We start from the raw sequence: 23,165 nt of genomic DNA on the forward strand, positions 1-23,165 counted from the left end.
AATCTTAAGAAAAAAAAATACTATTATTTACATTGCACCTTCTGTCCCAAAACCTCTCAAAGCTGTTACAAACCAAAGTCCTAAGTGACAGGACTAAAACATATGGAGACTTGAAATGCATGGTCTCTTGTGTGATTTTTAACCTGTGGGATTAAAACACTTAAGTACCTTTGAAGAATTTTGTCTTAATACATATTTGCTACATGAAGCTAAATTCATTACACATTAAGAAACATATTTTCCCACTACTAGATCAGTACAAATAAAGGTAACAAACCAAAAATGAATGGATTCACTCCAAAGCATACATAGCTCATTTTTCCAACAGACAAATCTGACTGTACTCTGTGCCAAAATTCAACAGCACATGCTGAAACGAGAATAATACTGAGCCTGAATTACTGTTGAAAAAAACCCACCAGTCAAACCCCTTGCCCCATACTATAGAATTCTTTATTTCACAAAGATGACTGAAAATAAAAGGCTATTAAATTAGCATGAGAAATCACTAACCATCAGGCAAAGGAAGTCCAAGGTAAACCTAAAAAGACATGCTGAAGCATCCTACCTGGCATAAGATCATTAAAAAACCCAAAAATCAAAAACCAAAACAACCACCAAAAAACACAGCACAACTTTTTTAGACTTCAAAAGCAAAAGATAACTCAGTTCTTACTTTACTTACCTGCTGATACACAAGCTGAGGTTTCTCTGCTCTCTCACAACACTTACATCCCAAGCAATGCAAGACATACACCTGCCAGTTCTGTACTACTTATGATGCTGCTTGTTGTTTTAAAGGAAGGTTATATCCCAACTGCCAGAAATTATCCATTTTAAGCACTTTTTAAAACAAGACATGTTAAAATAGCATTTATTTAGTGTTCCTGAAGAAAATGTCCCAAGCTAGCAAAACCTTCAAAATCAGGTCCCTATAGCCTGATCCTCAGAGGCAGTTTGACTCGCAAGATTTGCAAGAAACTGCCTGCAATTTTTTAAGCTGAAAACTTCTGGGAGCAACTTGCTTAGAAAGTTTGTTATTAAACCCATCAGTTTAAAGTGCAGTTTTGACAAGTTCTACCATAACCCCTTTAGCTGGAAAATGGCATATGCAAAAGCAATGACGATTTATGAGGCTTTGAGAGGAACATGAAGGAAACCCAACCAAAAGTGATACATTTTTTTGTGGACTGTTATCCCTTTAAACAATACTTAAATGCTGTTTAAATAAACGCAAGGTTGTGCTGCTGCGGAAAGCTTGATTCTCAACACAAAGAGCAGTTGCTGCAGACAAGCGTGGCTATGGTTACAAAAATGAACACAAAAGTTAATGCAAAAAGTCATCTCAAAAAAAGTTTATTAGCATGATTAAAAACATGTGAAGAATGACAGTAAGAGAGAAAGTAACTTAGCATGGAAGAATATCCATTTCAACAGTTTATATTCAACAAGGCTTGAACTGAATGGATAACTTTATTGCCAGATTTCACTTGATTTCTTTAACAATAGTTCACATTGTATCAGTTTCATCATTATTAGGACTATTGCTTTTGTTTGGATCTGATCCCTGTTGCAGGTAAGTATAAAAAAATATCCCCCATTACTGCTGGATTGCAGAATGCATTGTTGGTTTAAGAGCTGATAAAAAAGAAATTCTCAACTGAAGAGTCTGTTTAAAAAACAACCTTTTTTCCCTAATCACACTACAAAGAAATACATTAGTATTTTGGCCTTTAAATTTCTTACATGGTATTTATTTAGCATGGCAATCCCCGAATTCCCTCCCTTTAAGTAACCATAAATCAAACCCCTCTTTCAGAGGCTGCTTCTTGGGTTAGATTCTGGAGATTTACTTCATACATGCTTACACTGGCTTGAGGACGAAGACAGCATCATCTAGTACATAGTAGTCATTATACATATCACCTTCACATAGGTATGGCAGTCTGGTGAAAGCCTCTATGGCAAAACCAGCTTTACTGAAAACTTCTGGCAGGCTATTCACCTGTTCTTCCCAAGTGTGCCCTTTGATTTCCAAAACTTCTGAGGGCTTTTCCCACTTGCCACCTACTGAGAAAACAAAACAGTTTTGTTTAAATTATAAATAAAACTTTATTGTGTGTTGTATTTTCTTACAGAAAATATTACATAGATTATATTCCATTCCACTCCAAATAAGAAGTTGACAAGCCATTTGTAGAGCTGTTGCAAGATCAGTTCAAGTTTTTGCCTATTGTTCAAAAGCAGCTCCTTCTTAAGTTTACCTTTTGTTACATTTTTAACCAACAGTTCCAAGACTGTCTGAAAAGTAACTTCCACTAGTGAGGTTGGTGTTCAGCAGACATGGACAGACAATTTAATGAAGATCTCTTCCAGAATTATAAAATTCTTTCTTTATGCCCACTGTCTGGCCAAAGATGGCTTCAGGTAATTACAGTAAATAGAGCCAGCAAGTTGAAAATTATGATTTGCTGTGAAGCTTCCATCAGTAGACCACAACATTATAATGGATGGCTACAGAATCTTTGTTCCTCTAGTGACCACCTACTAGCTGATACAGTGAAGACTGCTTAGGGTCATACAAAATTAAGAAGCCAAACACTTGTAGTATGCTGGAAAATGTGTTGTCATTTCTTATATCCAATGAAATAATCTGAAGGATTATAGGTACAATTCTCAGAAGTTCAAAATGTAAAACTCTTCACTCATTTTCCAAGTAATGTCATCCACAAATAACAAATGTTTCCTGGTTTGGTCTGTACCTTTAACCAGTTTGCTAAATGCAATAGTAAACACCCTTCTAAACAGGAAGTTCTCAAGCTTGTGATTCAGAGTGTTCTGCAACTCCAAAGATTTCCTAAGTTCCTCTTCCTTCAAGCAGAATCATTTCCAGAGAGTAACAAGAAATGGCATCTTTCAACAAATTAAAAAACGTGCTAATGCTGGCATTTGACTGGATTCTGTACGGTGCTGGTAAGACTTTTTTTAAAGTTTCTTATATTTTCCCATGTAATAGCAGTTAAACAAGATTGAAAATGTTGTGGTTATTATTTGCAACATAGCTACAAAATAAGAGCAGTAAAAGGTTTTGCTGAGAGTCAAGCTAATTTCTGCTATCTTCATACAACTTCCAAATTAAACAACTGTTACCAAATGCTTTTTCTTACAAAAGTCTGAAATTTCTGGGTCAAATCCTACTGCACTTCGCTGCAAAGAATGCTCTAGCAGCATGGTTTCTGTGCAGCTGTGCTTGTTTGGGAGGAGGGTTTGGGAAGTTCAGCAGAGAGTATCTACATGAACTGAAGCCATAGAGTTCTGCTCTGCAAGACCACCCAAAACCCTAGAGTAAGGTGGAAAAGAGAAAAGGATCAACTGCAGAAGCACAAGCTACTGCCTTTCACCACACAGAGTGCAAGTACACTGACAACTTAGTTACCACAGTCTTCAGATTGCTGTAGCTGCTACGGAACAGCTCTGATGTTGACCTGACACAGAAACAGACTTTCATTTTATTCTGTAGAAGTCACAGACACTGAATCTGCTTGGATTTGGTCCATAAAACACTCAGTGAGAAAAATGATGAAGGGACAATTGCTGACTGTCCACCATGGACAGGCTTATAAATTGTGTATCAGCAGTAGATTAAGAGACTTCAGTTTATTTTTCTTCTAATTTGTTATTTTCTAGGAAGTAGAAAAGGATGCTGTTAAGTTACCGCCTTCATTTTCATTGAAATAATCTCAATTCCATTGTTTAAATAACTAAGCAATTTATGTGAATAAAATTAAATATACTAAAACAGTATTTAAATTATGGAAGTCAATAAGGACTTGAAAAGAAAATCTTCCGGACCAGTCACATTAAACCTTACATTTCAGTTCCTTAAATTAGAATTCTCTTCTCTGATTAACCTTCCTGTTTTCTCTGCACATATTTTTAAATGTCAGAACTAACACGCAATATTATTATCCTTAGAAACCCAGAGTCAATATATGTGATGAAGTGGAAGATGTCTAGGAACTATTATGAATTCTAATCAATGTTATGAAATTGCTAAATTATAAATGTCTCCATTTATGACATTTCCACTGCCTGCCATCAGGCTGTCTCACTTGACTCAGACCAGGAACAGTGGAGGAGAGAGAAACCCTTGCAGAACTACTGCACTGAGCATCTAGAGTTGTCACACGACACCCACCCCCCCACCGCCTATTACCACTCCAAATCCCCAAAACACTCACGACTAAATCTGAGGCAGGGAACTACACAAAGTATTCCTTTGGTCTTCTCCAGTGCCAAAGGAGACATTCACAATATTTTAGATACCTGAATCTTCTCTATACTTTTTCAGAAAAACAGAAAGCTAAGCACATTACTACATAGGTAAAACTGTTAAATGAACACATGGGCAAGCTGTAGGAATTATCTAAAAGAAAAGTTTGCTGGAAACAACCTTAAAAATTTCAAGTTTGAAACATGGTTGGTTTTCTTCCTTTCCTCCCACCTTTTCTCAAATGAACCAGAAGTAGCTTATTTTCTTTTTAGATTGTGCCTCGCTTTTTAACTGTCCCTCACATTACCAATTGCTTATTCTCAACAGGTACTGCAGATACCTGCCAAGTCACTGTAACACAACCCAGATTTCAGGAAGCTGACTACTCCACGCACACTGTGTCCCTACCATGTGCTTTCTCTGCCTCTGGATGCTCCTCGTTCCCACCTGAAGTTCTATGGTTTCGCTTTTTAACTGATGAACATGAGGATTTGTGTACTCCTGAATGCACTGATCATCAGAAGTACAAAGTATATTTATCAGAAAATAAGATTTCACTTCAGATCAATGATCTGACTGTAGATGACAATGCTGTTTATATCTGTGGAATAGCATTTTCAAATTCAAGTTCACCCCATTCTAAACAAACAGGAGATGGAACAGTACTAACGAAAACAGGTCAGTTGATCATTCCTTCTTAATGAAGCATCTTAAAATAAATAAATTATCTTTCATAAATACTCTATTTTTTTTACACTTTCAACAATGGCATTTAAGATGGAAATACCAACAAAACCAGTAGGAGTAGTATGACTATATTAAAATATCAATAGTAAAACCACGGAGGGATTCTACAAATTAGCATCTTAACCTTGTTTGCTAATTAGACTGTCCTGTCATATGAAGCCAGTGACTCTAGAATGCTACAAAAGAAAGAAGTTTTGTACTTGTGTTATCTAACCATACTCTACATCCTCTTACATAAAGACTTTAATGGCTATCAGAAAGGAAGTATCAACAGAAAAATGAGAAGTACAGAAACTGACAATTAGTGGAAATATGTGCAACAGGTTACAGAGCCTCAGAACTGGGGATTCACTATGCCAACCTGAGAAAAAATTTTAGTTCTGAACCTTTGTATCATTTGCCTTCTAGTTAAGAAAGCGATGAGACGTCATTAACTACATTTCAGTTTTACATGCCTAAAATAGAAAAAAAACCTAGCTGGATTATTACTTTCCCTATATTCCTTCCTTCCTCTACCTAGCTGCATTTCTGAACAAAAGCCTGTAAGCTTTATTCAGATATTCTTTTATGAGAGCAGAAAACTGGATTCTATTCTCTGTCTACCCCTAAGGGAAGGGTTCACAGTCGAAAATAACAAGTCTCCATTGCCCTTGCAAACATTCACGGAAACAAAAGAAGAGTGATCTCTCTAAGGAATTTAGACTGGAAATGAACCAGAAAATATTGATGGGTATAAGGTTTTTTAATTCCTTAGAGGAAGGGGGCTGAAATGCAGAATCTTAAGAAAATTATGTGAATCAGAAGAACTGTCCTTTATTCTAACACCCACTTTCAATAAAGGAGCAGAGAAGCAGCACAGCAATGGAAAAGCCGTCTTTATCTTCATGATCATCGCCTCATCCTTACTGTCTCTATACAGCACTACTGTATTCACATTCTTTGTACTCTACAAGGTAGGCTCAAAGTGATTTTTCTGATTTTGTTAATTTTGTAAATCTAAGCAGTTTTAACATCTCCATAAGGAGAATACAAAGACATTGGTAGATTCCACAACTTTTATGACTAAGTTTTAAAGAGGTGGTTGGTTGAAGTTCATATGCTGCACACATCTGCAAACTCATGTGGCACATACCTGTACTCTCAATAGCAACCACGTTTTCTTTTTTCAGTAAAGTGTCTAAAAGAAAAGGTATTCTAAAGTTAAAATTATCCTGAGAGTATTAATCAACAAGTTGGAGATTATCTATCAAGGCACACTCAAAAAGCAAAACTAGAAATTACCTTCATAAATCACTGACTCTCTGGATTAGTTTCCAGTAAAAGTAAAATAATTTAAATTTAATGTCAAAGTATTTGTGAGCTGCAGTAAAGTTACTGCAGACTGACTTTACTTGGGTAACGAAATTCTATTTATACATCATACATATACAGAAGAGACATGTTGGTAAAATTTAAAAATATCAGAGACTTGGAAAAAGTTCTGTGCTTATAGGAAACAAACACATTAGAATGCACTTGGTGAAAAATTACATAACTATTGGATTTTTTTTTTTTTAAATCTAGAACAAAATTTGTGCTTAGTTAAAAACACACACCCAAAGCTGCAACTGGAATCTTTACATAATAATGAGACTTTGACATGAGAATGAGGACTTCACAGTTCTAAGTGGCATGATATGGTAAAATGGTTCTTTGCTGTAGTGATCACTGTCTAAGCATAAAGACAGGACAGCCTTTTTGATTTTTGTTTTTCTTTAAAATAGGTGAAGTACTATAGCGGGAAAAATTAATCAAGCCTTCTTCAGGGGAAAAACTGATATCTGTGATGCCACTGGTTTATTTTTGAGAATTGGTTAGTGCTTCAGTCAGCTCCCACTGTACTCAAAGCAAAAATACTTGCTACATCTACTACCAGAAGCTGAAAAAGGCCTTACATGCCTGAAAACTTATCTGTTTTTTCCAATGGTATAAGCTGATCTAATAAAGACTTTTACCTACAAACTGTTTGGCGCTGTAAAAGGGCAATGCTTTTAACTATTCTGCTACCTTAGCAGCTGGCTTCTCATCTTATGTTTTAATTGTTTTTTATTTTATTATCCCTCCCTCCAGTTAAAACCAAAGCTGCTAAAGAAAAGTGGGAATGAAGACCAAAGCGCAGAGAACTGTGTATGTTATCACTTTGTTTGCTTTGTCTGCGACTCAGAGCTTTTTTTTTTTTTCTGTCTTTTTAAAGTATATTGGGCATCAATTTTGTGATTAATTGATGATTCAGTTAAGAGAGACACTCAGAGCCGTTAAGGCTTCACTTCAGATTTGAACGAAACTAGTTAATGATTTTACATTTAACTAATTTTAAACTAATTAGTTAATTAATTTATTTTTAACAAATTAGGTACAGGATAAAGCCAATCTATGTAACGGCCATCTCCAATACAGAGCTTCCTTTAGGTTTCAAGTAAATTTTGTTTGAACTTCTTCTGAAAATAACAGGTTTTGCTATTAATTTATTGTTTATTTAAATGCTGCATTCAGGTAAACCCTAATGTATTTAAAACAAGTCTATTAAGAACCTCTATCACCATGTATCCTTGAATAAAAATCAGAAGCCATACATTTAAATATCCATTAAAGAAAGTCTGTATGTTAAGAGATGCAATATTAACGTAATTTAAAACCCTTCTGCCTGCCAAACCACATGTTCTTAAAGTGTTGTTTAGTAACATTCCCAAAGACATATACAGGGAAAAAAATCAGAATTATAAGAGGTAGAAAAAGATGTTTCCCCCAACTTCAAATGTGGCACTGACCTAAAATATTTTAAATAATTTGCAGAAAATCAGTAGTGGACGAAAAATTTTTCGAGCAATTGCCCAAGAACTTCAAAAGCAGAGGTATGCTGAACATTGCCGACGGCCTGTAAGTATCTATCTACCAAAACTGAAATTTATGGGGAAAGAGAGAAACTGACAGTTTTTAAGAGTATACCATTTCTATTTCCTATGGAAATAGACTTTTCTTTTTTAAAGTTGATAAAGGTCTAAAAAAGTATTCTGCACAACAGTCAAAGACATTATAAAGCACTCTAAATGACCATACATGTATAATTATACATATATATATATGATTGTATATACCTTAGAGAATGTATGTATGTACATTTAAAAATGAAGCTTCCATCAATTTGTATTTTGCCAAGAACAGGTCTCAACAAGTGGTTCTGGACTGTTTGATAAAATGCATAGAGCTATTAAGAGTTCATTTTTGAAAAATATTTCTATTTTTCTGTCACAGCTAGGTGACAGAAACCTAACAAAACTGTTATAAAAGCTCTACAACATTCTTCCAGATATTTCCCCCTCCTTCAACTTAGAGAGCTTAAACTAAGTATTCAACATCACTGGGTAAAGCCACATAACTTATTGCTTTATTCCAAATTTATGGCAAGAAGTCTTATGTGACCATATGACAATAATTTTGCATATGCCATGTAAGTTACAAAAAAACAACTTTAGAAGTCACATGTATTTGCAAGAAAGAAAATGGCTTCAAAATCCTGCTTCAAAAATGTTGCTTCTCTTGAGAAACAGTATAAATTCTTTCCTATTCTGGGCATGGACCGCACCACCTCAGAGATGCAAGGAGAAACCAAAAGAAACATAGAACATAGTCAAACACTTCTCCTCTATACATTTTTACTTCCTTTATTTCTACACAACCCCAACTGTTTTCCTCCGTAATTACCCCTTTAAAGACTTCAAGTCGCTGCTGACGTGACCTGGTCCTTGGTTTGAGGGTCAGATATGAACACTGTGAAAATAAGGGGTATGTTTTACTGCCTCTGTGCTCCCTGGAGATTAGGAAGAGCCAAGAGGAAAAGAAATATGTTTTGAATCCTGCAGATGCCACATGGACAAAAGCAAATGGATAAGTGGGGAGAAAGGACTTTACTGAAACAGTAAAGGGATGGAGATTGCCTCAAAAAGGAAATTCTGCCTTTATAAAAAAAAGTTCACATCAATAACAAAATACTTCTACGTTTGTCTCCTAGGATGATTTGGAAGATGATACTGTTTATCAGAACAGATGAGCATGTGTGGCAGTTCAGATTCGTTCAATATTTCTCATGCAAGCAAAGGGGCAGATGAAGAAGTTAAGCTTCTTCACAGACTTCCTTTGCTTTAAAAAGAGAGGAGAAAACCTTGCACAGCAGTGTTCTTCAAGAGTATCTTCTAAACAGATCACCAAAGCCAAGTGCATTGTACATTACAGCCATGTTATATATTACTTCCATTTTCCATTCTGCAAGAATAAGAACCGTGGGAAGTCTTTGTCTTTCATAAGATAACTGCTAATGCTTCACAGAAGTTTCCTTTTTCAGTTTAGATTTAATTCTATGTCTTTTTTTTTTCTTTTTACATAAATTTACATGTATTCCTTTTACATGAATTGAGCATTCGTGAAAGATGTATGATAATTGACAGCAACAGAAAATAAACTCGTTTCATAGGTGAAATACTGTTTTTAGTCATGTTAATGCAATAGTTATCGATGTAACAGATATACAGATCAACAGCTACTGAGTCTTAACAATAGCTTAAACAGAGCAAAACCTATGTATTCTGTGGACAGGCAAGCAGAAAAAAACAGACAATATGAATGCATGTATTATCACGGTAAAGCTCAGTTGGGATGAGAGCTTCTTCCTAGCCTATTTAGGAAAGGAAAGTAGCGGTCACAGTGAGAAGGTTGCTCCTGCAATATTAAAATTCACTTGCTAGACAGACAACCCCCATCTTCCAGTCCTACCATCCAAAGTCAGGATTACCCAGAGCACCAAGTTTTGCCTTTACATGCCTGTTCAACATGGATACAAGCATGAACACAGAAGTATACTACCTAGTCAAGGTAGCATACTTTTTTTTTTTGAGTAGTACCTTTTTTTTTTTAGCAGTTACTACCTAGCCAATCTATAAAATCAGCACTTTTACAAGAGATCTGTTAGTATCAGGCATTCTCCCTCCTAAAGAACAGCTGCATCTTTTATAATCATTTAAATAAAGCAAGGCTTTGTTTAACAAATGAAACGGCATTTCCCACTTAGTGAGATGAGAACTGACAACTGAGACAAAGCAAGGGTCCATCTAGCACAGTTCTGTGTTTCCAGCTCAATTTAGTACCAAGTATTTCAGGAAGATGGAAAACACACCTTTGTCTTCTTATCCCTGTCAATCAATCACAAGGACATTAATGTGTTCAACAAGAAAATTTCACAATCCCAGGCTGCTAGTGTTTACTACTTCTGAAGTATGGTGTCTCTGACATTTTTATTTTAGAGAAACTTAAACCAGTCTAGTCATATATTATCTAATAATGCCTTTATATAAATATGATGTCTATATTAGGAAATACAAAGGATTTTTATATGACTTTATGGGATACCTATTAAAAATATAAAGTTATAACAACACATGTTCTTATGTGACTAGTCTAATACCTTATGATTCATCTGGCCTACTTGCCAAATTTAGACATGTGCAATAAGTGCATTATTTGTTGTTCTGTATGTTGAAAATAAAACTCTGAAAAGCCCCAGAAAGAATTTATGATTAAGAGACTTTGGACTCTAGGTGTCACTGTAATTCCAGAAACAGTAAGCACAGAAATATATTTTACCTCCTCTTCCACCTTGCTTTGTTCTCTTCAAGCAAGTTTTATGTTATTCACATAGACAGTTTCCACAATCACCCTCCGATTACATTACATGTAATAACCCAAATATCTCATTTTCATTAAAATTATTTCTCCATTTCTAGAAACTGATCTATACACTGATCAAACACCTTACCTGCCTCATCTCTTCTTCATTTGTTCCCCCCTCTAAAATTCAAAAGTTTCTCTAGGCAGGTCCAAACTGTTTTTAATTAGCTGCTACAAGAAGTTACTTGAGCCATGAAGTGTTCTCCTCTTTGAATGTGCCACGTATTTTTTTTTGTTAAATATAAAGCATATGTACATATCTAACACTTTTAAAAATGCCTTGTCTTGTAGAACAGCTGAATGAAAATACTGAAATTCTAAAATCATTTGTACATCATCAAGACAGTCTGGCAGTTCATTGTCTATTTTTTAAGATCTATTTAATTGTACTTTAAAGTGGGAAAGCTTCAGTGGAATGACAGTAACTTTTGTGTGTGCTAACCTGCATTGTCTAAAGAAGTTTATATGGGCCCATATCCATGATAGTGGTAAACAGACGAACTGAGTATGTTTTTAAGTTTCAGAAGCTATTAAGGAAACAAAACTGCCTTAAGCAAAGTGACTAATCTGCTACAAGTCACCACCACAAACAAAAGTATGACTTTGGTTTACAAGACATCTTACAACAGTTTTCAGCTTTCAACAGGTAGGAATGACCCAGTTCAACAGTCACAGAACAGGTCTCCAAGTCCCTTGGGATTTATAAATTTAACACTCTATTCTCCTCCCAATATACTGTAGGAGATTAATGATGAAGGATATAAGCAGACTTAGAGTAGTTTCTTCCTTAATTTATCTACCTCCTGTTGAGCCAGGAAGCTGCATGTGGTCTGTCACATGGTTACCCAACAACATACAGAAAAGCAGACGCTGGGTGCAACAGCGATTGCAAAACACAATGGCACGTAGTTTTGAAGGCACACAAACAAAAAAGTCACCCAAATCATTTCTCAATTTCTGCTTCTAATATGCCAATGAAAGACTAGAAAGACACTGCTGTTATTTGGAATTTCAAAGAATTTTTAAAAGAGGAAGCCATATTTTTCCACATTATAGGAACAATAAGTTGTAACCAAATATGCTTGAAATACTGTACAGATGCGTAAGTCAACCCTCCATCTCATTTAAGACACTTGATTTTTCAGAATAGTTACAAAATTATATGCTCAAATACTGTATTTTAAGCAATTCTTCATCTGATGGCTTTATTTTTTATACTTAATCCCCACCCTCCCCCCAGCAAAAATACCACTAGCACATAAAAAGAGGAAAACAGATTCAGTTTGATGCATTTGTGATTGCCAGAATGTTAAGGTTATTAGTTCTGTATTTTCTGGGCATACATGCCTTTCCACAGACAAGTCTTAATACTCGAGGAGAGCCAGTGTCCAAACAACGACCGATGAACACCAGCCCTCTGGAATTCAAACCACTTTTATGGGTGCTTCAACCTGAATCCACAATCATAGGCACGTAAAAAAAAGTTTCTAGTCTCTTTTGAAGTTTAGTCATAAGGACAGATTCATTTGAAAATCTCTCATGTATTTCTTTAAAATGCAACTAGGGGAAATAATGGAGTTTTGGCACTGAATTTTACTTTTTTATTCCAGTTACAATATAACTAGTGGTTGATACTTTGTATTAGTAGGGGTCTGTATTTTACTTTGAGAGCTCATGTTGGAAAGTGAATGTTATCTCCCTATGAATTTTTAGGTGGGGTTCATCTGGAATCCTTGAAGCAGTTTGACCTGAACTGCTCTATCCGGCATTACAGACAGTTCTGATGGTTTTGCTGAATGGACGCTAGAGACAACTGGGGTTACCTATATGACAGCAGCAGAGGACCCTAATCAGAGATCAGTTTTCCCGTGTTGTTCCAATACAGCTCAAATGTGGCAACCTGCAGAACAGGATATGTGACTTCAATATTTGAGCTTTTTGTTGGTGCCGACAATATATGTTGGGGAATTAAGAAACCAGCTTACATCATGTGGCCTATTTACCTATGATTTCATACTTCTGAACATGCACTGTACAAATTATTTGTAAAAATCAAAACACAAACATCCCAATTATTTATTAAACATTTAATTTGGGATACTATAACCAACAAATATTTTCTTTACCTGCCTAAATAGCTATTAATCTGTGTACTTACCATTTTCCACATATGGGTGAAATGGCAGAACTAATGCTAGAATGACTCTGCCTCTAGTTGGCTCCAGTACACTTCTAATATCTTTTAATACAGTCAGTGGTTGATCACAGCGATCCAGCAAATTCAAACAGCTGATAACATCATACTGAAATCCTGTGTTTTGCCATTCATTTATACCAAGCACCCTACAAAGGGAAAGAGAAAGAGATACAGTCTGTTAAACAAACACAAGCTGAGTTCAGAGAGAACCACTGAAGACAAAAATTCCCTATGGATGTGTTGATAGTGCAGTAAGGTCAGCCACCTAAGCAATGAGAAGAGACAGACATGATCCTTCTGGTCTTTTGGAAAAGAAAACTAAATCAACAATGGGGGCATGGCTATAGATCCAGCCATACGAACCTTTATATTGCCTTATAATCATCAGGCAATAAAGGAGACAAAAAACAAAAGCCCAGGTATTAAAAAATGTGTTGTCCTAGAATAAAACTGAAGATACTTCTCAAGGAACAACAATGGCTTGCTGCATTTTATCCACTCTGATTTACCAGTGTGGAAACCCGGATTGCAAAGTAGCTGTTATGTTTCCACTCAAAGACAGGTGAAGAAAAGAAATCCACAGTTCCTTCATTCTTTGGGTTGAAGTCTAGAGATATAGTGCCTGAAATACTAACCATTACTCAATAAGACTGGATTGCTGCCTCCAAGAACCTCCAGGAGCTGTGACCAGTACATGAACAAAGTTCTGAAAGTGCTGAGGTTTTTGTGACTAAATATAATTCAAATCTTAACAGCAGGAGCTAAGCATAGCAAAAACAAAATAATCTTAACACAGTCATCTATACTGTGGGATTAGATAGACACAGATTATCGAGGTATCCCTATTACCAGGATTCAGTTTGCTTTCTCTGCAGTACCTGAGTCTTCCTCTTGCAATTCTGGTCTGTTCACTTAGACTGTTCATCTGAATTTCATCTTCCTGACTCCCTTGATTAAAGCAATTTAGAGAAGCTATGAAGAAAGACTTCAAAATGGTTGTTGCCTATTTTGTCTTAACTGGTAACAGGGAACATCCACATAACAAAAGCGCTGGTAACAGGGAACATCAGGTGTGTTTGCTTTCCTGCTTTTGTACAGGTCAACATTTTTCATAACGATCAAACAATAGAGGAATTGACTGAAAATACTGAACATTCATTAAATATTACAAATAGATTACTTTGCTGTCTGATATAAAGGATGTAGGAAGTATTCAGTACAATACCTGTATTTCTTCTTCTGAAGCTGCCATATCATAGTTTCAGACAATTCAGTGGCATAGATTTCTTCAAAGTGAGGACTCATTACTTTAGTGACTTCTCCATCCCCAGCTCCTAAATCAAGAAGTCTGTGGGATTTCCATTCTGGATTTATTTTAAGCAGTCTTTGAAATTGTTCTGGGGAAAACACAAACATTGAGCCCCTTCCCAGCAGTCTGAAATGTAAAAATGAGAAATGACCAATTTTGTACAAACTTTAACAGGAAGGACAATGAAGTAATTTAGAATGTGCTCCGGCAGCAATCAGTCACACGTAATAGTAGACAAGGTCACTGCTCAGATAAATTTTAAATCCAGTTCAACTTGCCTTGCACTTGTCAGAGATCAAACACATAGCCACATGCAGTTACAGTGGTTAAGACTTCAGGAGGAATTTGATTAGGTAAGGAAGAGCTCATGGGGTGCAGCTCAAGCAAACGATTGCATTAAAAAAAAAAAATAGGAGGGGGGAGAGAAAGAGAGGCAAAGATAAAGGCTGAGCCTTATTTGTCACGTTTGCAGATTCGAATCTCTGCCACCTACTTTAAAAAAAAAGATGAAATAGCAGAGGAAATAAAATGGCTGCAGACACAGAAGTATGCACAATGAATGAGGAATAGGATGTGGAACTAGGAGGGAAGCCAGGGAACAGATTTAAAGAAAGGATGAGGGTAACACTGCTGGAGTGGCAAAAGAGATTTTTTTAATTGTATGTTACAATGGCTTGTGCTGCTATCTGCAGATCCTGCATTCAATATGAAGAACTGTGGAATAAAAAATAGGCAACTCATTAAGGAATTGGGTAGAGGTGACAGTTGGATTCCTTATGGATCAAGTCAATGATATACCCGCCCGCAACTGTTTGAACACTACATAGTGACAGATTTCAGCTGTCACAGCAGAGTTCAGAAGATGAAAGAGTTCAGAAAACAAGCAGAGGAAAAAGAACCGGTCAGTAATAGACTGAAGGTAGATAAATGCTATTCTTTAAACTAATGTTGGACAGCAGGTGAAACTTAAAAGACAATGAACAGAAATCTTTTATGTTCAAGGGGAAAAAAAGGTAAACAAAGATAAAAAGAATCAAAGAATTAAAAAAATGTGAAAAAGAGGTGGACTAGGAAAGATAGACTGTACTAAAAAACAAACAAACAAAAAGGATAGAGTATACAAAGTAATATAGAAGAAACTAAAGTGGGATGTTAAATGTATAAAAATAAACAGAATACAGCCAATTTAAGTAGAGCCTCCGTGCAGCACACTTGTGTGGTCCACGCTGTATAATTGGCTCATAGCTATTATTCCTAACAGCACTGTGAGGTGTTATTCAAAGCAGTGGAGAGCCTTTGAAAAAAAAAAAAAAAAAGGAAGAGAAAGGAAGAAGAGGGGACCAAAGGAACCTTTATAAAAAGCTACAAGTAACTAAGAACACCACAGGAAGCTCAGAAAATAATCTGGTTAGAAAATAAGGAAAAAGATTATTTTTCTAGCCTTAGTAGACAGCTACTATCCTCATATGAGACCGTGTAGAATTACGTAGTAGGTGTAGAGGTGGCGTTGGTGGAGAAATCAGGTAAATGTAACAAAATACATTCTTCATAAGGTCAAAACTGGTAAGCAGTTAAACATATGTCTGAATGGGGTGACGTGAGCACAAAAAGGCACTGACTTTTTTGAAAAAATACTAAAGCACCTACAAACAGCTAAATTCCCCTGCAGCCACACAGGAGAGACTGATACAGTAAGACTAGGAGAATATTGTTTTATAAACTTCTCTTTTCCTGCTTTCCTGATGTTTCATCAGTCAAACATGCTACATCAGCAGTTACCTGTTCAAGTACAGCTTACACACAAATTGAGGTAAAATTAAGTTTTACAGAATAAGAGAAAGGGCAGAATTCTGTTCCACATTAGCGTTACCAGACACAACACTCGACCAACTTCTGCACTGTTTAGAAATCTGCCTAGGTTTACAGTGGGTATGCACAGTCTCTACTAGAAAGAGTTTTAGATGCAATACAGAACTGACTGGATACAAACACCTACACAAGGACAATCATAACAGTAACTGATACAGATATAGCAGTAAAGTAAAGTAAAGGGCAAGGGGAGGGGGGAAGAAAGCAGAGGGAAGAGGTAGTCTAACACAAAGAGAACACTCTCTTATTCAGAAGGAAATTAATACAACTAATGCTTATAAAATACAATTAGAGTCCTCCAACTATCTCTTCTTAATTGCTATTACCTCCTCTGTCTCCCCATACTGGAAATGGTGTTCTTCAGTTAAGAGGGTTGGGTGTGAAGAGCACAATAGGGCATTTCAGATCTGTTAGACTGGCAAAGGGAAAACTACAAATTTAAGAAAAGCTGACAGATCAAGGGGTAGGGCTGAACACTTGAAAACTCTAAATCCAAACTGTATGAGTTGACCTAAGATTGACTTTTCACTTACCCATTGATAGATGTTCTAGACATAAAGAGGCTAAAAATTGAGGACACAAAAGAGTGATAGAGCTGGATAAACAGCCAGCCTGATTTCTCAATGCTGTTGTTTAAGAAGATCTGTGTTCCTTGGTCAAGGTAACTCTGGACAAAAATAGGCTGAAGGGATTCAGACAACTGTTCTGTGTTGCAGACATACCACTAGAGAAAGAGATAAAGGATCATTAAAAAGTTCAGCAATATAAAACCAGAAGTAGTTAAAAAAACCCTGAATACACAGAAGGCTATTATCAATTTCTATAAATATAAAAATTTAGTTTTTCCTGCAGACTTTTCAACAAGCTTCAGGACTTAACTTAGATTTGAATTATAATCATGTGAGGACCAATTACTTGCTAAGAAATAATGCTTTTATTTTTTGTCTTAATCATCACCCTGTACTTTGAAGAATTTTACAAAGTAACTTCCCTAGAAAGCAAACACAGGTCCTCTATGGAATAGCACCACACTGATAAAATAGTATGAAGTGGGATAACATTGTTTTCTATCTTCCAACTCATTCTCAACTTTTCCCTAGGCATCCTCTGAAAAGAAATCATCAAGTGCATTTGCAATATTTTTCCAGGAAAGGAGATAAAGAATCCAATCAATACTTTAGACAACAGCTTGTCTGTCTTACAGCATTGCTGGGCTATGTTTCTTCACTTACCAGTACCAACAAGCAGGCCCACAAGTCTTTCAAAACAATTACATCTATGAAGCTGCCTCCCAGCATCTCTACTAAACAAAGGAGCAGATTCCCATATCTAGGAAGTCATCAGTATCAGCTGAAAGGCAGTTCTATACTTTTATATTGGTAAAATATAAAGCCCAAGCTAAAATGGGCCAATGACTCCTTTTGCCTTGTGTTACCTGGTAACAACCACTCCTATACAAACTAAACGAATTCTGATATGTAAGGTATTGTTCAAATAATTGTGAAGAAAAAGGATGCTACCTTTGGATACCAAATCTAGCTGGAAAAGTAATAAACCATACAATATCCTAATATTTTACTATCCACATGAAAGGCATGTCTAAACTCCTTCTTTAACACCTGCCTTACATTATTTTAAATGCAAAAAACTTGTGCAAAACAAGGCAAACCTATAGAAATTCTGAAATTTTAGGACCCTCATGGCCACCTTCTGCACCTCCAGCAAATGGCTCTAATGCTGCAGCATTCTGGAATGTCAGTACTGATAATAAAATTCAAAAGGTTGCTCATTGCTAGGTTGCAATGCCAAGCTAAAAACCCCCTCCACTCAATATGCAGCAATTACAAAAAAAAGTTTTAAATGTAATTTTAATTAAGAACATCGCTATTATTTTTCACTCTCCTACGCTTATGCAGAGTTATTGTCAGACCTTCTCATAGAATCTCTAATGCCATTGTGTCTGTTTTCTAATATCAAGAATTATTCCCTACAGCTAACACTCTCTTATCTCCCCCTTAGATCTTGCAATAATGTTCCCTAATCTGGCTGTATGTGTTTATTGTGCAGATAGGGAGTTATAAGTATCTTAAAGAGAAATTGAGAGTTTTAACAGAATCTTGTAAAAATGCACATAGAAGGACAGCAAATGGTCAGCTGGGGTAACTCCCCAACAATTTAACACCTAAGATTGTGTCTATAGCCATACTATGCAAAATGTATGCTCATATCCTGATCCCTTCACATTTGTTGTACCTTGTTGGGACAGCAACAGTCACTTAACACATGTTTACACAGTGTTCATCACAATGGGACTTCCAGTCACTCCAGTCATTACAAATAATAATGAGAAAGGATTCTTATTCCAGTGTCCTGCTGCTTCACAATAGTAGTGCCAGCAAGCAGAGGGGAATAGACAGCTGCACCAAGATCATCATGCCAGATTCATAAACAGGGGCTCCATCAAACACTGACCCAAAGTAGCAAGGGATGTCAAGACCCTTCAGCCGAGGAGCGAACATATGCCTGCTTAGGTTTACTTTGAAAACCACTTGCATAATGGGTACATTTCTGGCAGAATCAGGCTCTCAACTGTACTTTCAAACACACTTCCGGGTAGCACAAGCAAGGGATCCTTTCCTCTAAAAACCAGATTTTGCACAAGTCTGTACCACATGATGGAGCCTGGCACATGGATCCTCGAGACTGATTTATCAGTTTAGGTCTTTTCTCACTGCAGCACAGTGCTACTTGAATGAATCAGCATAGACCAGTGATTCCCAAAAGGAATTCTTAGCGAGCCGTGAAAAACCACTACAGCAGCAGCCTGTGTACTTTGTCCATCCACGTTCAGAAGCCAATTTCAAGAGCCTGGCAGAAGCGAACAATCCCATGGAGTTGAGGAGCAGGCTGGGATATGTGTCAGGTTCATTCATGAGGCTACTGCCTCGCTACATTGGACAGGTTTGGAGTGGCTCAGATGATCTGCCTTTTCCAATGTGTTGCCATTTTCAGTCCAGAAGAAAATGTATCCAACCATCAAAGCTTTGGGAAACACAGGCTTTAGTCCATAAGCGATATGACTACATATGTGCTGTACCTGAGCTCTTAAACCTTGGTTCTGCACTGAACTCTGTCACCTGTAGTTCCAATATCTGACCATGGAAACCAACAGTCCTACAATTCTTCTCTTTAAGACTTCTAAATATTGATATATATTGACATAACCATTGGCAGAATGATGATGGTGACAACTGTGAGAAGAGAAGCTTGTTTCCAGAATTTAGGTGTTGTTCTTGGACCTCCTCTAATTTCTTCTTCATGGTTAATCTTGCCAATAAGGTTATTGGCAACTACCTATATAACACTAGTGAGTAACAGAAATGATAGCAAACTATAAGAAGGAAAAAAAAAAAGTAACACAGGATAAACCAAATCCAAATTTCAAATAACAAAAGTGGTGAAAGACAGCTTAATTCTGGAACTACTTCCTCACATCATAAACTGCTTTTGTTTTCCTCCATGTACAATATATGAAGAGCCCTTTTCAGGCCACTAGTTTCATGACAGAAAGCGTATCAATCTCTTACAGCACAATAGTAGAAAAACTACAGCACAAAAATCTGAAAAGGTAAGTTAAGACCTTTGTTATAATAAAAATTATAATTATTGACAACTTTTGCCTAATTATTAGTGAAAGGAAGAAAATGTTATTTTAGCTAACTTTACATTAGCTAACATTAGTAAAACTAATGAAGTCAGTAAAACCGTAGAGAGTGAAAGCACCTGGGGCCTCAACATGCAATCCTTACTTATGAGTAAACCACAAACTCAGTAGTCTTAAATCTTACTAAACTTACTAAATAATCAATACTTTAGGTTTAAAATCTAGATCAAATAAGTTAGAAATGGAGACTATCCACTGCAGACCATCTACCCGTGAATGACATAATCTTCTCCATAACACATTTCCTTGGTTGACTTGTCTTTCTAGTACAGTTTTTAACACCACAAAAGACTTCCAGATTTTCTTTGTTCACCAGAAGGAAGTTCTTTCTGTAAATCTAAATTCTACTTCTCTTTGTCATCCTACTTACATTCTGAATGATCCAAACAGCAGATCATATTCATTAAATCCCAGTAATACATTCACTCGTTAGCAAGATTCTGGGTGTCAATGCCCAGCCAGAGCACTCCAGTAACGGATCAGCTTGAAGAATTATGATGCATAATTATGTTCTTCCTTTGTACAGCAGTCCTCAAGTATTTATGCTATGTCTTCTTCATTAGCTTGGCTCTGTATTTTTTACTTAGAATAAGTCAGTATCTTCCTTCAGCACTAAGAGTTTTTATTAGCCCTTGTGAACTCCTGTCAGATTTTCAGTAGCGTTTTAGTAAAATGTAGTGCAGATCTGAACATACTCCAAATGCAATCATATCACATAACCATTGTATAGCAAGGGTATAGTCCCTAACTTCTCCACAAAGTACTGATCCATATGCCTAAACTGCCCGAATATAGCACTAACCTTTTGTTACAGACGTATCACATTGCAAACTCATTTCTAGCTTGCCATCTACTGCTGTTCCAAGGCCTCTGTGAGCTTCGCAGTTTCCCAGTTGCTCACTTTTTAAATTGTCCTCTAGATACACCAGCATTAATTAGAACATCTCTGTGATTACAAACCCAGCCCATTCAACACCACCTGCAAACTTCATTCAAGCAGCGTTTACACACAGCTCACCAGGAAAAACGCAAGACGAAGGTTTAAATCTCACAGGAGCCGCTCCGACACCCAACCCGACGCGTTATCAGTCTCGGGACACCGCGCTGGCTCCCCGTCCCGGCGTTACCGCCGGACTCGCTCCGACGACCCTCCCGCGGCGAACGCCCCAGCCCACAGCACGCTTCGCCGGCATCCAGCCCCGACTACCTTCCCCCGGCGGCTCTTCAGCCCCAGTACCTCACCTTACCTCCCAGCAGGCTCCCGGACGTATTTCACACGGACGGCACACGGCAACTTTCTCCCCGGGAGGACCGAGCTGTTCCCTCTCTTTGTCTGGCGCTGCCCGGCCCGGTGCCCCCCTCAGCCCGCACCAGGGTCCTCCGCTCCGCCCCCCCACCCCCCCGCGGCGGCCGGTACCTCAGGGCGCCCGGGCGGACGAGGACGCCCCCGCCCGCTGCCCCCGGCGGAGCTTCCCGGGGGACGGCGGAGGGAGGGAGGGAAGGAGGCCCCTGTGCCCGCCGGCGCCGGGGAGCCCCCCGCCCAGCCCGGCCCCGCCGGGCACCGGGAGGGAAGGCGGGGTGGGGGAGGGGAGGGGCGGGAAGGGCGGCTGCCTCTGGGGCTGTACCTGGTGGTTCTCCCTGGCGCCCGGGGCTAGCTGGCTGTGGCTGCCCATCATATTCACGTAGAGGGACCTGGATAAAGGGCTCCTCAGGTACCTGGCAGGGCCAGACCACATCCTCCTCCTCAGCACCCACAGGAACAGGGTGTAGCAGCCCAGCCAGCCCAGCCACAGTCTCATCGGGGGAAGGGGCGCGGAGTCACCCTCTCCCGCTGCCGCCGCCTCCCCTCTCCATGGCAGCGGCGGCGCCGGCAGCACGCAACTCGCCCAGCTCGGCTCGGCTCCCCTCCGGGGCCCGCACACACGCTCAGGGCGGAACGCGCGGCGCCGCGGCAGCGGGGGCCGGCCGGACGGCTTCGCTGAGACACGCCGGGGCCTGGCGCGCACCCGCTCCCTCCCTTTCTCTCGCCAATCACAGGGCGGGCGGGGCCGCGGCGCGGCACGGGCCGCCCCGCGGGGCGCTGCTTTCAAACCGGAGCGGGGCAGGATGGCGGCGGCGGCTCGTCCGTGCCCCTCCTTCCTCCCCGCTCCAGTCACCGGCAGCAGCAGCGGGCGGCCAGCCCCCCCCCCCCCGAGCGGCTCGCGCCGACTGCCTCCTGCGCGCACGTGCTTGGCGCCGCCCTGTTATCCGGGCTGCGCGTGCGCAGAGCGCCCTGGGCGGGAGGCGCGGTGGCGGGAGACTCCCGAGGGCGCAGGGCTGAGGAGAAGGGCAGCCGCCGCCTCGGGTCTGCCCTCGCACAGGAGGATCTAAGGCCCTCGATCCAGGATTTTTTTTTCCTGAAGCTGTGGGATGTGTATGGAGGGGAAGGAGACGTCGTCGTGTAGGCAGGAAAACAAGAACTTCAGAGTCAGACTCCTGCATCCTATTTCTGTGCGTGGGGATGCAGTGGGGCGTAGTGGAGACTAGTACATAAAAATGTATCCTTAATGCAACTAATACCCTAGAGAGGAAGGCTAGCCTAGAACAGACAATGCTTATCAGAACATTTTAATCTGGGACAGGTCAAGCTGGATAAAAATCTTCGGCCTTTTCATACAGTAGTATGTGCCTTTGCTAGAACAAAAGCCATAGTTACTGTGGATTTGGGTTAGGCACCACCATTCTCACTTATGCTCTCATAAACATAGATTATTTGTTTTGATTATGGTAAGCACAGAAAGTGAAGAATACTGTATCCAATTGAAACTGAAAGAAAATCTAGACAACGCCTATCTCATTAATCAAATTCCAGCTGAGTATGGCATCAGGGCTATCGTTGCTAATCTCAGAAAAATGTGTCTTAACAACCCCAAGCAATCGGTATCTTTCCTTTTGATCAGATTTGAAAGGCTGGAGTCTAGCCCCTTAATTTCCTGGTAAGGATGACACTGAAAGTCAAACCACCGTGGGATCCTGGCTTCTACCTGGAAGATCCTCTGATCTAGCACTAATCACATCCAACCTTGCTTATCCTGGGAAATCAGCAAAACCAGAGCAACAACAAAATATTGCCAGAGGATTTTTTTGTTCACTTCATTTTCACTGATGTTTAACCTCCTTGAGGAAAGTTTTTGACATGAGAGCTTTAGACAGTTTTCCACATGAAGATTTTTTTTCTCCAATAGCTAGATGGGCTAAGATGCCTTTTTGGTCTATTTCTTTTTATTTGGTTTGGGATTAGGACTCTCCT

The 23,165-nt window shown here is 38.8% G+C and overlaps 2 protein-coding genes across 3 annotated transcripts; one reads left to right on the forward strand and one right to left on the reverse strand.

Moving 5' to 3' along the window:
- Positions 1–1,340: 1,340 nt before the first annotated feature.
- METTL9 (methyltransferase 9, His-X-His N1(pi)-histidine) lies at positions 1,341–22,081 on the reverse strand. 2 transcript variants are annotated; one of them, XM_072878291.1, is made up of 6 exons: positions 21,502–22,081; positions 16,686–16,876; positions 14,200–14,409; positions 12,936–13,120; positions 6,153–6,197; positions 1,341–2,070 (listed from the first exon to the last, which is right to left on the reverse strand). In XM_072878291.1, the coding sequence occupies exons 1-6, from the start codon at positions 21,673–21,675 to the stop codon at positions 1,865–1,867; spliced, it is 1,011 nt and encodes a 336-aa protein (XP_072734392.1). In that variant the 5' UTR covers positions 21,676–22,081; the 3' UTR covers positions 1,341–1,864. The 2 variants fall into 2 exon arrangements, with proteins under 2 accessions (XP_072734392.1, XP_072734393.1); XM_072878292.1 differs by lacking the exon at positions 6,153–6,197 and having other exon boundaries at positions 21,502–22,076.
- IGSF6 (immunoglobulin superfamily member 6) lies at positions 2,881–9,355 on the forward strand. Its single transcript, XM_072878293.1, has 6 exons — positions 2,881–2,973; positions 4,601–4,951; positions 5,861–5,973; positions 7,130–7,186; positions 7,853–7,936; positions 9,069–9,355. The coding sequence occupies exons 1-6, from the start codon at positions 2,907–2,909 to the stop codon at positions 9,105–9,107; spliced, it is 711 nt and encodes a 236-aa protein (XP_072734394.1). The 5' UTR covers positions 2,881–2,906; the 3' UTR covers positions 9,108–9,355.
- Positions 22,082–23,165: the final 1,084 nt, after the last annotated feature.

This window comes from Ciconia boyciana, chromosome 13 (assembly GCF_034638445.1).
Source record: "Ciconia boyciana chromosome 13, ASM3463844v1, whole genome shotgun sequence".
Lineage (NCBI taxonomy): Eukaryota > Metazoa > Chordata > Aves > Ciconiiformes > Ciconiidae > Ciconia > Ciconia boyciana.

Bases quoted from the DNA above. Each gene is read 5' to 3' on its own strand.
- IGSF6 (XM_072878293.1), top strand. From the start codon at position 2,907: ATGGCATCTTTCAACAAATTAAAAAACGTGCTAATGCTGGCATTTGAC. The intron at 4,952-5,860 runs GTCAGTTGATCA...CTTTCAATAAAG, and splicing joins AACAGTACTAACGAAAACAG to GAGCAGAGAAGCAGCACAGC. The intron at 5,974-7,129 runs GTAGGCTCAAAG...CCCTCCCTCCAG, and splicing joins CATTCTTTGTACTCTACAAG to TTAAAACCAAAGCTGCTAAA.
- METTL9 (XM_072878291.1), bottom strand. From the start codon at position 21,675: ATGAGACTGTGGCTGGGCTGGCTGGGCTGCTACACCCTGTTCCTGTGG. The intron at 16,877-21,501 runs GTACAGCCCCAG...CTCTTTCTCTAG, and splicing joins GCGCCAGGGAGAACCACCAG to TGGTATGTCTGCAACACAGA. The intron at 2,071-6,152 runs GTATGTGCCACA...TTGTTTTCTCAG, and splicing joins GGTTGCTATTGAGAGTACAG to TAGGTGGCAAGTGGGAAAAG.